At 40.4% G+C, this 17637-nt stretch overlaps 1 protein-coding gene across 3 annotated transcripts in view; it reads right to left on the bottom strand.

The window, feature by feature from the left end:
• Positions 1 to 17637, bottom strand: part of WDR75 (WD repeat domain 75) — a 39307-nt gene that overhangs the window by 18997 nt on the left and 2673 nt on the right. For all 3 annotated transcript variants that reach the window (XR_006285015.1, XM_007069897.4, XM_043525684.1), the window contains exons 2-9: positions 10397 to 10526; positions 8036 to 8101; positions 6467 to 6566; positions 5007 to 5131; positions 3023 to 3093; positions 2154 to 2270; positions 1283 to 1371; positions 226 to 384 (exon numbers count right to left, since the gene is read on the bottom strand). Coding sequence is in view for 2 of the 3 variants with exons in the window: in XM_007069897.4 (XP_007069959.2) it covers positions 226 to 384; positions 1283 to 1371; positions 2154 to 2270; positions 3023 to 3093; positions 5007 to 5131; positions 6467 to 6566; positions 8036 to 8101; positions 10397 to 10526 (857 nt within the window). In the remaining variant the exon portion in view is untranslated. The remainder of the gene's footprint in view (positions 1 to 225; positions 385 to 1282; positions 1372 to 2153; positions 2271 to 3022; positions 3094 to 5006; positions 5132 to 6466; positions 6567 to 8035; positions 8102 to 10396; positions 10527 to 17637) is intronic.

Here is a 17637-nt window from a genome sequence, read left to right as displayed (position 1 = left end):
CCAACTGCAATGATGGAAAAACTAAGTTACAAGCTCCCACAATTTGTAAACAAAGTCCAATGGTTGCTAGCATAGGAAATAAAAGATCAAACATCTACTCTTTCAGATGAGATTTGAACTTGTGTACAATACCGAACAGCGAATCTTAAGTTCATATATTCTAATAAATCTATGGCTCATGAATTCCTTATGGAATGAATACTATTACAATAGGTTTGGGCTTACTGTTTTCTGTGTGAGAGGTACAATAGAAAGTTCCATCTGGTGAGGCTGAGATGTATTCAATAGTAGATCCCAAACGGGGCAGGAATTCCTTCTTACAATCTGATCCATCACGCCACTGAACCAGTACAGACTCAACCCCACCACTCAGCAGGCTGGTGCCTTTACATGCAATAAAAAACCACAGCAGGTAAAGGAACTATTCCAAACTGACATCTATATATTTCTACTGCGCTCGTCACTATGGTATCTAGACACTAATTCTATATTTAAACTCTTTAAATTATGTCCCAAGCAAAAAAATTACACATCACTGCTACACAACTGGTCAAATGGCTCAAATCTCTTAACATGCCCATCTGATCTCTCAGACTCAATAAGACAAACACTGCTACTGCAAGCATCAAAATGTCACTTAATAAATACTATCTTGGGAACAGCTGATTTCATTCATTTCTTGGGGCAGTCAACTATTTTTTGTGTTACAACACCATAGAAACTCTCTATTTAATATTAAATACTGCAAAATGCTTCCTGCTTGGGCGAAAAGGCTTTGAAGCAAGACCAATACTCTGGGGATGAGTCATGTTCCCACTAAAGTTAACAAGAGCTTTTCCACTAAATTCAAAGGAAGTAAAGCGTGGGCCCAGATAAGATTTCTTTGGCTTGTTTTTTTAAATTTGGATTTGACTCCAACAAGAACTTAGGTTTCCCCATCTCCTCACAAGATGATTGTTGCATAATAAAGGTGACAGTTGGTTTAGGATTTACATTGCCAAAGAAGCAAAATCTTTGAAGTCATGTCTGCCAGCCAAAATAGTGGCATGAAACATGCTTACACATCTGATTTCCTTGCTTTTTTGTACCAAGTATACAGCTGTGCACACAAAATAGCCACAACTGCTTCCATCTTTCCATTACTCCACCCAAAAAGTCCTCAAAAAACCTTTCCTGGAGACATAAATCCATTCCTAGAATTTAAATATTTGTTCTTAGGTGGATGACTCCAAACTTCAGCAGTTTCTTTTTTCTTCCTGCACTTTAAGACATTTGCACTCACCCTCCACAGAGAAAGCTAGATCCATGACTACATCGTGGTGCCAGTGCAGTGTGGAGAAAGTGTATTCTCTTTTGTGGTTAAAATTTCTCCTGTTAGGAAGAAAACATTTAATTTAGTAGCAGAATAGGTGTTGGAGAGAATAATCTGTAAGGAAACAAAAATGGGCATGCCAAATTGAATAAAATGTAAAATAAATATACTAACATCTACCGTAATCCTTCCAATGCGGCTTTCTTGTATGTTCAGGTGACGGAAAGGGAGAGGCACAGACTACACACTAGGCATAAGATCCCTAGGGAATTGCTGCCAGTTGGGGCAAGAACAACCCCTGATCTGGAGCACTGAAGCAGTGCTGTTACTGGCTGCTAGTTCTCAAATTCTCTTGTCCATTTCCCTTACACAACCACCCAGGAGAGAAGAGCTAGCCTCTCTGCTAGTCACTGACTGGCTTTGTCTGAATATGAACTCCCATCATGCTTTCACTGATGTTCCCAAAACCTCATACGGAAGTCTCTAACCTCCATCCACAGCACAGGCCCAATTCAAACACTTCAGTTTTAAAGTTGCAGGGTGCAACTAAGGGCACATTTTCCATTTGTGATCATGTGCAAATTAGACAGCCTTGAGGTCAGTCATAATTTAGAGCTTTGAGAGCCACCGGATGGCTATCCTCAATAGACCCTTACTTATAATCATTTCTACAGGAGCCACTTCTGACTATGGTAAGGGAGGATGCTAGATCCAATTATGTCAATGGCTGAACACCACTGTCAAGCAGAAAGTCCTGTGCCTACTCTCATGACTCGTTATGCTCAAGTTCTATTATAATGTCAAATCAATGCTAGCTGGAGAGCTGTCAAGTTTAACATACCAGAGACGAATCTTGCCATCTTTATGTCCACTCGCTATACAGTCTTCCTTAGGGTGACAGGCTACACAAGTAAAATAGTTGTTTGCGCCTTTTCTACTTGTTGCACTTAAAGGAAACCTTCAAAAATTAAAGAGTTGTTTTAATTAGAGTTCAATGTTAGATGAAGCTTCTCAGTAGTCTTCATATGTAGTCTACTTGCAGCTGGGGCTATGTCAAAAAAGATCAGAGCAATCACTGCACAAATGCAAATTAAAAGATACTTCTGACTGCACATGGGATTCCAAGGAGTGAGCAACTGGTTGAGAGTATTCCTGAACTACAAGAAAGCTGACAAAAGTTAGGTACACCCCTCCCAAGAAAAAGACAGACACCATCCCCACTTAGCTTGCTAGATTCTTCCCCCCAACAAAGCAGCTGCATCTACATCTCCTCAGGACCTTACACAAAACATCCTAATTTAAGTCCCTGTTTCAATCCAGCAATAGAAAAGTGATGACACTATCGCCTGGGCCTAGGCTAAGAGTTGCTTGGCATCCCACAAATCAGTGATGGCACTGCAGCCCAAACTGCTTCCGTTTGCCCACAGCAGCCTCAGACACACATTGAACAAGGGGAGCTGCCAGAACAGAATTTTGAAGAATCTGCTGGTGGATGAGCAGTTACTCAACATCACTTGCTAGGATTTCAGAAATGAAAAAGAAGTCATTCATGAGGAATCCCATTTACCCATGCAATGATCTGCAGTTGAATCAGTGGTATCAAAGGATGCTGATGGAGCTAAAATAATCTGCATACAGCTGACCTGTTAACATACAGATACATATTTATGAGGTTTCATAGCTGACAACATTTACAGCCATTAGTCTTACCTGTTAACCTTTTTCTTTTTGAAAAAACACACAAGGAGATGAAGGCCACGCACTGATGCCACATATTCACCCTGTTACAGCAATACAGCAAGTTAGGACTTCGTATTTGATATAGATTCATATTGAAACTGGAGCACAACAAATGGGCCTTTGATCATGTTTCTTAAGCAGGTCTGTATCATGAAAAAACGGTACAAGATAGAGACACAAGATGCCATTACCCTAATCGATGAGAGTTGATTGCATGTAGTGAGATGTTACTGCTCCCCATTTTAATACAGCTAATATAAACTCATACAGCCTAAAAGATTTTTTTAAAAACTTCCTTTGTTTATAACACCCTCCAAGAAACTACTAAATATTTCCCCCACTTCCTGGGACAAGCTTTGCATGGAGTTACAGCCATGCAATCCCAGAGAAGTATGCACGGGTAAAATAGTGTGTGGAATATCTTGCTTTGTGCACATATGCAATTATGAGGTTGCATATGAATGGTTGTTTGGGATACTGGCACAAATTCCTTTTTCATATGGAAAAATAGTTTAGTGCTATTTATTAAAAATCCAAGAGTTCCATTAATTTTATGCCAGAACCAGGAGCTCTTACTTAATTTTGTTCCAGAACAAACGCAGATGAAAACAAATATTGAATTTGCAGTCATACTCCCTCCTATCTTTAGGTATAATAAAAGCAATACTCCTAAGCTTCTGTAGCTCCTGTCCTGCTCTATAAAAGCAAAGGATCCGTTAGGGTACACTGGGTCTGAAACATGACTAAAAACAGCATCTTCTTACACAACACATCTGGTCCGGGTGAATAGAGAGTACAGTAAAAGCCTATATCTGTCACTAGTTATACTCCTGTTGACACTGAAGCTGATTCTATTCTATTCCACAGATGAAAAAATCAGCTAAGTTTTAACTGTATAATATTTACTACCGGTGACAATGCATAACCCAGGGGACCACCCCCATCCCCAAATAGCTTCTCTTTTATATTTCAGGCTCACCTTGTAAATCAGCTGTTTGGGAACCTTCCCCCCGCCCTCCCCAAAAAACCTAAACAAAACAGTTTTTTAAAATGTAAATTTATATCTGAGCTGGGAGTAACAAACAGGGAACGCCACAATGTTATTTTTACAGTCTTTTTTTAGAGTGCACACACACTGTTAGCTCATCTTTTTGTGCATCAGAGCTAAAAACATTGAGCAAAAACCAACATTAATTCTTTTGATTTGTGTGGTCCCATTTTCCCCAGAGAACAGGTGTTCTTTTTGGTATATAATTTAGATTTTTAAAGGAAGAGGGAAGGGATGTAGCTTACTGAATTCAGAGTTATTTCATTACCTGACTTTTGCTAGTGCTCTGAGACAAATAAAGTTGGTCATCTAATCAGAGCCTTTTGATCTTTAATATCTTAGTGTTTAAAAAAAAAAAAAAGTAAGTGGGAAAGAGTCCAAATTTTGCAAACAGACAAGAAAAATAAGTCAGATAATATTCTGGGTCCAACATGAACACAATTTTCAAATAACATTTACCACACAAAAAAGCCTTCCAGGCCAAAAGTGTATTGTATGCCTAGTACGAGAATTGTGACTCTTCCTTCTAAAGAAAGGGACATTTTACTGGATTAAGTGCTTGAAATTGTGTAATTTTCCTTCATTTTTACCCTAATGCAATGAAGTTGTATTGTAGGACATACTTTTGCAACTCACCAGCAATCCTGGTTTTATTATATATTTATGAAATTATAAAGAATAGATGGTGCTGGATGTCAAATTTGTTGAGGCAAGCTTTCCGAGATCAGTGGTTTGCAGTAAAGGGGAAAAGTCAGGATTCATACTAGGCTTGCATAGCAAGGACACATTACTTCTTTTAGTGATCAGATTATGTGGTTAATCACATTTTTTTGTATACCAGACTAAAAACAGTATGTTGTTAATAGATTTTATATAAAAGAAAAACATTTAAAAAGGTAAATATACTTCTCTTCCAAACGCAGTACATTTGGGCGACTGGCCTATATCATCCAAAATCAAAGACAGTTCCTTAGCTTCAACTTCTTGGTCTGGTGTTTTTGGCAGTTTCACAGAAACAAGCTGGAACGAGTCTGGTCAAATAAAGACTTTGGTCAGTAAAATAATTTTGTGCATGATGTTATAGTACATATGTGTGTTCAAAAGGCGAGTATGTGGGTGCACCTGTCGTCCTCAATATAAAATCCACACTAGCTCCTTCAGTGTTGTTTTGAATGCATGCTTAAAGATGCATACTTAAGGATGAAGTCCTGACACCTTTATGTTATATTTTTGTCTCAGATGTTTCTGTGCCAAACTGCAACACAGAGAGATGGGCTCTAGATTTTTCCATAGTGGTTTCCTGTGTAACATAAAGCAGAAACCAAACCAAATTACATAGATTTGTTCTTCCTCTGAAGTGGCATTCATAGGAGTATCATACAAGTTAAGTCATATATCTATTTTCTCAGGCTTTGAATAGTTGAATTTATGCCAATACTAGAACTGGTCAATTTTTTTCCCCCATCATCATGTTTTTTTCAATTGGAAAATGCTCATTTGTTGAAACTGAAACTTTTTGCAGAAACAGAGCAGAACCTGGGTCTTCCATATCCCAGGCGAGTTGCTACTGGCTATGCGGGCATGACAATTTTTGAAAAGTTTAGATTTTGTTCTGATGCAAAACGAAAACAAATATGGAAACCTCTAAGTTTTCCACAAAACAAAGTTTTGTTTTCATGCCAGCCTTAACTGATACCGGTTATTGTAGTGATGTAGCTTTTAAATATGGTAACATGACCTCAGGATACACTTAGAAGTTTAAATATAAAATCAAGAGACTCAAATAATTATGTCTATAATACATAACATTAGGTATGTATAGCTCAACTGTTTGGAAGTTTAAGATTAAGCTTTGATACAATCAAAATCCAAAAAGTGAAAATACTAAATTGCACATTACCTTTTTGTATATTGTTGAAACTATAGTAATTGTTAGATGTACAGCAATGGATATTTTACCTATTTAAAGGACACTTTCAAGATATCTTTACAAAAACCACTTTCCTACAATATGTGGTTTACTAATAAAGCTGTAGATTATTAAGAGTGAAAATGTACCCAGATTAATTCACTCTCCACCTTCTGTGCTGTTGGTACACTTTTTACATTTCATTCAGCATAGACAGTAAAACCAAACACAGTTTTATTGTGTTTGGGGTCCATGTTATATCAGTGGAAGGGTTAAATAAAACTTCTCATTTCCATGGGATTAATCAGACTTTGTAAATCTTTCTTTTGTCCCCCCAGAACAAAAATTACAAAACAACTTTGGGGCCTCAACTAAGTTATCAGAGTCCCTTTAAACATTCAAGTATACTTAATATCACACTGCAACGAAGTACAAACTGAAGTTAATTATACTGTACCTAATGAATCTTCATTTTTCTTTGGAATTATAGTGAACACTGAGTCCTCAGAACCAGCAAGCGTATAGAATGCAAAAAGTTTGTATCCAACAACAAAAGTCTGAAGAAAAAAACAACGAAGTAGTTATGAAATGTGAACGTCAAATTAGCTGGGCAATTGTCAATTATTCTGAAGTTCTCGTACAGTCAGATAGTGAACAGTTTACAACCTAGTCAGAGATTCTTTTTATCCTGGGCCTTGTTGCTTTTTAAAAAAAATGTCTGCTAAACGCTTGTAGTTGATCATTCTCAATTTGAAGTCAAAAGAAAAAAAAAGCATGATTTTGATTGGTAACCCTATTACAGAACAAAAGGCTTATGTCAGTCTTGTTTAGCAGTATTTGTATATTGTTTACTGGGAAGGCTAAACTTAACATCCTACCCTCTGTTACATGGTGGGGTGGAAAAAAGATACGTAGGGAGCCTATTCTTCCACCCTCCAAGGCAGGACTTCTCCTCAGCTCAGGAGCAATAGGATAGAACTGGCCGCCACAGCAGCCCACAGACTACATCTCCAAGGGGACACACTCAGCATCTAGTCTGACATCAATAACTGCAACACATGTGCTAAATGCTACCTTAAACACTCATTGTTCCTGCTCAGATGAGTGGCAAAGTACATCTCAGCACCCATCCCACAATACACATCTGTCTGCATCTTTTTACAGTTGCCCTTAGTCAACCAGCAGCCCTCAAACTGTCATCCTTGGACCAGAGGTAGCTTGTAAAGCCCTTCTTGGCTACCCTCACAAATAAATATTCTGAGAAGTAAGCTGTGCGGGAATTGGAATATTGTGAGGAGAGGTGATTCATGAGAGAAGCCATCCCATACAAAGGTCTATAAAATGAAAAAATATGGTATAACTTCAATTACCTGAAAGTCGTCGTTCTCCCCCCACCCCCCTAGGTGAGGCAGGGAAAGACATGCAAACTGTCTTGGAAGCCAGATAGTCGAAGATAGAGAGAAGAGCTGCCTGAGCCAATCAACTAGCTAAAATAAGGAAGGGAGAACAGAAGAGCTACACTGAGCACAAAAATCAGATATCTTTGTGCGTATAACTCTTCCTCCCTCCTTTCTTCAGTCTACCAATCTTGGAAAAAAGTTTGGACAGCTTCTCTCCTAGGCGTCATCTTCACACAACTGTGCAGTAAGTATCAAGCAACGCGGAGGACCTTCTGATAACCATGGTTTTAGTGTACTGAATATTTAAGAAGGGACTGCATGCTTCATTAGCTAAGGGTCATCAAAAATGTCATTGCAGGCCCTACCTAGGGGGCAGCAAATTTCTCCTGCCTTTAGTGAGAGGCCTGCTCAGGAACAAAATACAAACCATATTAACAAACACTGCTTTTGAAGCCAGGGTTTATGTTCATCTCCACTAAAAGCTTCAGAGAGCCTGAATTTGGCCCTGTGTGTTTTGTTCAGCCCCAGTATTCATTTAACTGATGGTCAACAGTGAACAACAACTCTGGAATCCATGAACAACTATGACAGAAACAGTTTTTTTTTTGTTTTTTTTTTTAACATACTTTAATGAGAATTCCATCTGTGAAGTCCCAGAGTTTGATGGTGCCATCTAGGGAGCAAGAATACAGCTGGAAAGGAAAAATAAAATAAGTTATGAAAAGAACTCAAATAGCAAAGCAAAACACTAGGGTCAAGATTTTACACAAAATGAGATCCTCAAGTTGGGCTCTTAAACCCATACTTGGGCAACTAAGTGGCTGGATTTTTCAAAAGTGCTAAGCACCAAGTTCCAATTGACGTCTAACAAAATACGCATACTGCTATTCTACTTTGATGTACACACTTTTGAGATATGAGTTTGAGACCACGTGTGTTCCTATTTCGTATCTGAACATCACATTAAAGTTACCTAGCAGGTGAATGCTAATAGACATTTACAGTGCATGTGCAGAGATAACAGACGCACAGACCTTTGGGAAATAGATTCAGTCCCCTTCTACAAGTCGGCCCAGACTTTATGCACAGCAACAGAAAAAGCCAAACAGAAGCAGCTCAGAACCACCTCAATTTTTCTTCTTCAGATACATATTCTAACTCAAAGTTAAAGCTGAAAATTTAAGTATTCCCCACTTGTTTCTCCCAACCCTCACAAGATAAAAATCTCATACTTTGAGGATGCACAGGCAAAACTTAATGATGCCATCAGCTGAATAACTGTGTACCCTCAAATTTATCATTTGATTGCTACAGATAGTATAGTAGGAAGGAAAGGTCAGAATTAGCTCAAATATTTAAGGTATTGTTGCTAATGCAAATATATTCTTCCGTGTTTTGAAAGAGATCATACACACTCAACAGCAATGGTTCCCAAACTTTAACAACCTGTGAACCCCTTTCACTAAAATGTCACGAACCCCCTCCTAAAAATGAATATTTCCAGGGATTTTCTCCTTTATCTGTGTATAAATTATAAAAGCAGTGATCTTGGAAATATAAAATTTGTTTTTATGACATGCTTATTACACACTATTTATTATTATTATTAATGATTACAGTATTATTACATTATGAAAACGGAAACACTGTTCCAAGATCTCATTTTCGTAGCTTGTATCACTTTGAATAAGCGTGAAATAAGACAAGGCTCCTATGTTTCATCAAGGAGTATCAGATGTGAAACAGCATAAAGGTATTTAAGAAGCCAGCTCACAGAGTTCCTCCTACACAAGAATTCAGGTTTGCCTGGACTGCTCAGGACAACGCACCTTACAACAAAGCTTAAACTTGTTCTTCATAATAGTTTTAAAAACAATACTAGCTGCCTATTTCATTTTAAAAACAGCAAAAAATATCCACCTCCCTTTCCATTTCTTACAAGGAGTCTTGAAGTTTAAATCTCCTCAGTGATAGATATGCTTGCTTTGATTTGCTTAGCTCTTGGAAGTTCAGGGGCTCCGTGCTGTTGGCCCTGTGCTGCCTGGGGTCCCTAGGGACAGCTCTGTCCACCATTAGGGAATCACCCCCTCCCCGAGAATGCCTTGTAATGTTTCACAAACCCCATTTTGGGAACCACTGCTCTACAGTTACAGTAGGTAGGTGTGTTCATATTGGGGAGAGGCATGTGTAATGAAGACAAAAGTTATTAGAGTTACCAATATTTATGCATAAGGGCATAATACAAACACCAGCTGAGATCAGGAATAAGTTTCTCCACAGTATAGCTGCACAGTTGGATTCACTGTAAGTGCTATGGGCCACTCATTCCTGTGCCAATGCAGAGCCTGACACTTGAGAGGTTGATTAGGAAATCCCTAAAGCCATGTACTGATTATCATACCCTCTGGGAAATAGCTGGGATTTAGCCATGCCTGCTCCTACTCCAGACATAACCCTGGCTTGTCTCCTACACCAGGGTATCCCTTATAGCTGCTTTGTGACTCTTTTCCCCATATAGCTGGCACAGAGCGGGCCACAAGGCACTGATCAATCAGGTCCTACATGTCCTACTGCTGAAGAGCCTAGTATTGGCAATTGTCAAAGACAGACAAATACTAGATTAAAGGAACCATTGTTGGATTGTTCCACTATAGCATTTTTTAAAGTGACCTGAGACACAAAATCTGTCCACCCCTACTTTTAGAAAAGCTTCCCACTCCGTAAATTAGACTAATCTGATGGTTTACAGCAACAAATTCATAAACTAATATGGGTAATTGCTATTTCAGTCTAAGTAAACAGAAGCTAATTCAGTAGTCGTTATAAGAAATAATTATTTCCAGCCTTCTCTCACTTTCCAGCCACGCCAAAAAACACATGATTGTGTGTCCTGTACTGCCAAAGTCAAGTACCGTTTCCTTAACTAAATCAGGAAAGAACCAAATGCCTAGCTGGACAGGACTCACGATTACAAAGATTTAACCAACCTGCATGTGGTTTTGGGGGTTAAGTTGAATTCCTGTCACCAGGTTTGTGTGACCCTGCAGGATGTGTACACATTCTTCTGTAGCTGTGCTGTACACTTTCACATAGTCTCCTGAGGCACATAAAAGGTACCTGAAAAGATGATGAAACAAAAAGTTAATATAATAGGGCAACTGAGAATTCTGGATAAAGATTTACACTTAATTTTTGTCAAGAGTAACAACTACTTTGAATCTACAAAGTACTAAACATGAAACATTTAGGCCATCACCAAAGAGAGTACTCCATATTTGGAACTTTGTTTTCTATTGTACAGATTTACTTACTTCACCATTACATGTAATGGAAGAATAAACAAGTATATCAGACGTTAACATGCAGTTACAAAGGCAGGAAAATTACTCATATATTTTAGTTCTTGTTAAAGGTGCTGCTGGCTTGATCACCTTGAAAAATAAAGGCCTGTACAGATCAGCAGAACAGATAAAACATGCATGATGCTACTTACACCGCTCCAAACTACATATAAAATATCTATCTCCCCCTTTGATAACATCAGTATCTGCTACATTTATAGGACTGTGCCTGGAAATGCTTGCTCTCACTCTTGGCCAAACAATAAAGATCAGCTAATTTTTTCCAAACCTCAAGTTCCAAAGGCTATGTCTACACTACCGCGGCAAGTCGACCTACGCTACGCAACTACAGCTACGTGAATAACGTAGCTGGAGTCAATGTACCTTAGATCGAGTTACCGCAGGATCTACACCGCAGGGGGGGTCAATGGGAGAAACTCTCCAGTCGACTTACCTTACTCTTCTCTTCGGGGGTAGAGTACAGGGATCGACTGGAGAGCGATCTGCTGTCGATTTGGCGGGTCTTCACTAGACCCGCTAAAACGACCGCTGGTGCATCGATCTCAGAGCGTCGATCTTGGCTGGAGTCTAGACCTGCCCTAAGACTCAAGCACTTTCTCAGCACTCCTATTTTATAGATTAAAAAAAATAAAAAATAAAAAAAAAAAATAAAAAAAACACACACACAAAAAAAAACCCAAAACAAAAATGAGAGTTTATGATAAGCATCGGAGGGAGGGCACCCTTAGGTTCCCTGTGAAACTTCAGCATACTGCAGCTAACCTACTCTCATGCTCCATGAATTTTCCTTTGACACTTCACTGGTTCCTTAGTTATCTCCAGCTCCAATTCAAAATGGCTCTACTGTTGTTCAAAGCCATGCACGCCACTCTTCTGTTTATCTACTCTCTACACACCTTCATGCCGCTCTTCACAGCTGCAGAAGACTATTTCACTTATGCTGTTCCATCCCTCGCTTCTGAAACAAGTCTCTTAAATCTCTCCTTAGCCCCCACAACCCTTTTTGGTTTTTTGCAGCCCAGAATACTAACAATTAAATGTTCACGTCACACTAAAAATAGGAAAATTAGTGAAACAGACAAGTTTAAAACAACATGTGCCTACATGTTTACGATTATGTTTTGATCTCCAGCCCTTGATTATTGGCAGCCAAAGGCAGCATACTCAACTAAGGAGGGTGGAGAGAAGAATGGTTCTGGAATGGAGTCCCACAACTACACTGCAAAATAGCTCTGCTTAAATATGGTTATGGACAAAACCTGTTATAACATGGTCTGTGTAGACACACAAAATAGGATAGAGAACCCTGCTTTAGCATTTCCCTACCCCACAGTATATACCCTACTGTAGAAAAAATATGAAATTAAAAGTTAACTTTTAATCTGGTTAAGGAAATGTGCATGTTGTAAAGCAAGACTCTGACTAGCAAGTAGGACAGAAGGAATGGAGTATGGAGCATATCTGGTTTAAAGACTAAATTAATGAGATAAGGGAAGGTTTATTAAAAAAAAAAAGCCCCTGATCAACAGGGGTGACAGCAAATGGTTTTAAATAGGACAGAAAGAATCTGTTTTACGAGGCAACATGGACCTCCACATACCAATGTTATCTTAAAAGTAAAGCCTATGTGAACCCAGGTGCAATGGAAAACCTGTTGGTCAGCAAGAAGGAGGGTAGAGATAGGGAGGATAGGCCTTGGGGATAAAAGGAAGTTGTAAATCTTATCTGGATTAAGGGAGAAGTATTTCAAATTGGTATTTAGCTGAAGTCAGTAATTGGCAATGACATCACTTGTTTGTCAAAGGGTATAAAAAGTAAACTTTTAAAGGGTTCATTGCTAACACCTGCCTGACCACGTTGGAGCTGACTAATATGGGCCTAAGCACCCTTGGGTTTAACATGTTTGTCAGTATCTTGATCAAATGCTTATAAACCAACTTCCACACAAACTTCCTCGTGGCTGGACTTTACTAAAACTAGACAAGCCATTTACAACACACACTTGCTTCTCTACAAAAGAAAAAGGACACTAAATTATCTAAACTACTACATGCCACAAGAGGCCACAGCAATGGTTCCCTCGACCCACCCAGCAATATTGTTAATCTATCCAACTATACTCTTAGCCCAGCAGAAGAATCTGTTCTATCTCGGGGCCTCTTCTTCTGCCCCTCCACCCCCACGAACATGATACAGTTCTGTGGTGACCTAGAATCCTATTTTCGACGACTCCGACTCAAGGAATATATCCAACACTCCTCTGAACAACATACTAACCCACAGAGACCTTCCTACCAACACTACAAAAAGAAGGATTCTAGGTAGACTCCTCTTGAAGGTCGAAACAGCAGACTGGACTTCTACATAGAGTGCTTCCGCCGACGTGCACGGGCTGAAATTGTGGAAAAGCAGCATCACTTGCCCCATAACCTCAGCCTTGCAGAACACAATGCCATCCACAGCCTCAGAAACAACTCTGACATCATAATCAAAAAGGCTGATAAAGGAGGTGCTGTTGTCATCATGAATAGGTCGGAATATGAACAAGAGGCTGCTCAGCAGCTCTCCAACACCACTTTCTACAAGCCATTACCCTCTGATCCCACTGAGAGTTACCAAAAGAAACTACAGCATTTGCTCAAGAAACTCCCTGAAAAAGCACAAGAACAAATCCGCACAGACGCACCCCTGGAACCCCGACCTGGGGTATTCTATCTACTACCCAAGATCCATAAACCTGGAAATCCTGGGCGCCCCATCATCTCAGGCATTGGCACCCTGAGAGCAGGATTGTCTGGCTATGTAGACTCTCTCCTCAGGCCCTACACTACCAGCACTCCCAGCTATCTTCGAGACACCACTGACTTCCTGAGGAAACTACAATCCATTGGTGATCTTCCTTAAAACACCATCCTGGCCACTATGGATGCAGGAGCCCTCTACACCAACATTCCACACAAAGATGGACTACAAGCCGTCAGGAACACTATCCCCGATAATGTCACGGCAAACCTGGTGGCTGAACTTTGTGACTTTGTCCTCACCCATAACTATTTCACATTCGGGGACAATGTATACCTTCAAATCAGCGGCACTGCTATGGGTACCCGCATGGCCCCACAGTATGCCAACATTTTTATGGCTTCCTCAGCTCTCATCCCCTAATGCCCCTACTCTACTTGCGCTATATTGATGACATCTTCATCATCTGGACCCATGGAAAAGAAGCCCTTGAGGAATTCCACCATGATTTCAACAATTTCCATCCCACCATCAACCTCAGCCTGGACCTGTCCACACAAGAGATCCACTTCCTGGACACTACAGTACTAATAAACGATGGTCACATAAACACCACCCTATACTGGAAACCTACTGACCGCTATTCCTACCTACATGCCTCCAGCTTTCACCCAGACCACACCACACGATCTATTGTCCACAGCCAAGCTCTACGATACAACCGCATTTGCTCCAACCCCTCAGACAGAGACAAACACCTACAAGATCTCTATCAAGCATTCTTACAACTACAATACCCATCTGCTGAAGTGAAGAAACAGATTGACAGAGCCAGAAGAGTACCCAGAAGTCACCTACTACAGGACAGGCCTAACAAAGAAAATAACAGAACGCCACTAGCCCTCACCTTCAGCCCCCAACTAAAACCTCTCCAAAGCATTACCAAGGATCTACAACCTATCCTGAAGGACGACCCATCACTCTCACAAATCTTGGGAGACAGACCAGCCCTTGCCTACAGACAGCCCCCAACCTGAAGCAAATACTCACCAGCAACCACACACCAGAGCCACTAACCCAGGAACCTATCCTTGCAACAAAGCCCATTGCCAACTGTGTCAACATATCTATTCAGGGGACACTATCATAGGGCCTAATCACATCAGCCACACTATCAGAGGCTTGTTCACCTGCACATCTACCAATGTGATATATGCCATCATGTGCCAGCAATGCCCTTCTGCCATGTACATTGGGCAAACTGGACAGTCTCTACATAAAAGAATAAATGGACACAAATCAGATGTCAAGAATTATAACATTCATAAACCAGTCGGAGAACACTTTAATCTCTCTGGTCACTCGATTTCTGATCTAAAAGTGACTATCCTTCAACAAAAAAAACTTCAAAAACAGACTCCAACGAGAGACTGCCGAATTGGAATTAATTTGCAAATTGGATACAATTAACTTAGGCTTGAATAGAGACTAGGAGTTGTTGAGTCATTATACAAAGTAAAACTATTTCCCCTTGTTTATTCCCCCCCACTGTTCCTCAGACGTTCTTGTTAACTCCTGGAAATGTGCTGGAAATGGCCCACCTTGATTATCATTTCAAAAGGTTTTCTCTCCCCCCACCCCACTCTCCTGCTGGTAACAGCTCATCTTAAGTGATCGCTCTCCTTACAATATGTATGATAAACACGCATTTTTTCATGGTCTGTGTGTATATAAATCTCCTCACTGTATTTTCCACTTTATGCATCCGATGAAGTGAGCTGTAGCTCATGAAAGCTTATGCTCAAATAAATTTGTTAGTCTCTAAGGTGCCACAAGTACTCCTTTTCTTTTTGCGAATACAGACTAACACGGCTGCTACTCTGAAACCTGTAAAGGTTTTGTTACTGTTTGGATGTAGTAAATTGCTTATTATTTATGATTTTGAAGCATATTTAGAGCAACTGTATAAATATAACTCAGACTTTGGATTTAATAAAGGAATTTATGGTTAAGTTAGTATCATGACAACATCCTGCATAAAAAATAATAATTTCAACACTTAGGTTAAAGCCTCATCTACACCATGGCTCATCTGCTCTGGAGAATTAACCTTTCGGTAATTCAAACATCAATATTGACTGCAGGCAACTCACATGTTACAGCGTCCCCACATTCACTCCTATTTCACTTGCAGTTATCCGCACATCCAGATACAGAAATGCAAGTTAATTGCTCACTGTGGAAAAGTGGTGAGCGGAGTTGCTGATGCACATGAGCTAGTTCATTACTGACTCTTGCCTACACAGCACTGCAGCCAGGTCTCAAAAGGCAAAAAGGATGTTTTTCCATTTTGTTAGCTCAGCTGAGTTTGCTTAAAATGACTTAAAAATTCTGGAAAAATGCAGGCCAAAAACTATTAAAAGACACACAGCCTTTCTACCCCTCAGGAGGGGTCTTGTGATAGGACAACCTAGCATGGGCTAAGAACAAATATTATTTACAGCTGTTCACAGCACGGCTAAGAAATGGCATAAAGCATACCTGCAAAATGTCTGCATGATGTATGGCACGGTAGGGGCTAACAGCATTATTTACTACACCAAAATTCTTCCATGTAGATAAAGCCTACAACTAATTATGCCAACACACTACTGGCTAGAAAAGTGTCCAATTTATCACTTTTTTGTATTGTGGATGGGCCAACCTGGATATAGAACTAAGGTTGCAAAACAATTCTCTATTGCGTGTCAAAAACATTGTCCTGGACACAATATCAACAAAAGTTACATTAGAAAATAGGCACTTTTAGTTGTGCAATTGGTCTCCAATATGGCAATAATTTTCTTAAACGCCCAGGCAAGAACAACAATATAGTATACAATTATTTGCCCACAACCACGTTTAAACATTTTTTGTACCACAGACTAGGTGTGACTGACTTCAAATAGAAATATATTCAGTCTCCTCCATTGGCGATAAGCTTGCTGCAACCCACAAGAACCTTTTGGGGGATAGAATAAAAGGGAAAGCATCCTTAGTACTCAAATTCCATCCTTTGGGGGATTTAAAAAAACAACAAAGAGTATTAGGATAGCGTAGTGGTGGTGGTGACAGTCCAGGAGGAGGGGGATCAGGGAGAATGAGCATGTCAGACAGCATTCTCACATTCTGTGTGGAAGGCCTGGTCTACACCTAAAACGGAGGTCAATCTAGCTATATTGCTCAGGGCTGTGAACAACCGTGAGACATAATTAGGTCAACCTAACCCTCATTGTAGATGCAGCTAGGTCAAAAGAATTCTTCCACTGACCTAGCTACCCCCTCTTGGAGAGGCGGATTATCTATGCTGATGGAAAAACTCCTTCCATTAATGCAGGAAGCGCCTATGCTACAGCAGCACAGCTGCAGTGCTGGAGCTGTGCCACTGTAATGTAGACAGACCCTTTGTCAAACATAAGTTAAAAAACAGATACAGTAACTTCTCACTTAAAGTCATCCCGGTTAACGCTGTTTTGCTGCTGATCTATTAGAGAACATGCTTATTTAAAGTTATGTAATGCTCCCTTATAACTTTTGGCAGACGCCTGCTTTGTCCACTGCTTGCAGAAAGAGCAGCCCATTGGAGATAGCTGGTGGGGGCTTGGAACCAGGGTGGACCGGCAGCCCCCATATCAACCCCCCAAAGTTCCCTGTGAGGTAGCACAGCCCCGCTGGGCAGTTCAGCTGTCCCTCCCCCCACTGCCGTGTGCTGCTCCTGCCCTCTGCCTTGGAGCTGGTCCTGGGAGCTTCCTGCTTGCTTGAGGAGAAAAGAGGGGTGCTAATGTCAGGGTGTTCCCCCTCCCCAATTCCTTTACCCCATTTCCACGGGGGGGGGGAGGGAAAGGCAGGAGGGGAGGGACACGACAGGGCTGAGGGAACTTGCTGGCAACAGATGCTGTCTCAACTTGCTGAGCTACTTAAAAAGGCAATGTACTTAGAGCAGGGTCAGTCTACTTAAAGGGGCAATGCGCGTCTCTCTCTCTCTCACACACACACACACACACACACACACACACGGTGTTTATCTCTGTTTCTCTCTGCCATGGTGTCTCCCCTCCCTCCATTCCTGCTACCTTGCAGAGTGT

The sequence above is a fragment of the Chelonia mydas genome, chromosome 11, assembly GCF_015237465.2.
Source record: "Chelonia mydas isolate rCheMyd1 chromosome 11, rCheMyd1.pri.v2, whole genome shotgun sequence".
Taxonomy (NCBI): domain Eukaryota; kingdom Metazoa; phylum Chordata; order Testudines; family Cheloniidae; genus Chelonia; species Chelonia mydas.
This window is presented reverse-complemented; position numbering and strand designations above follow the sequence as displayed.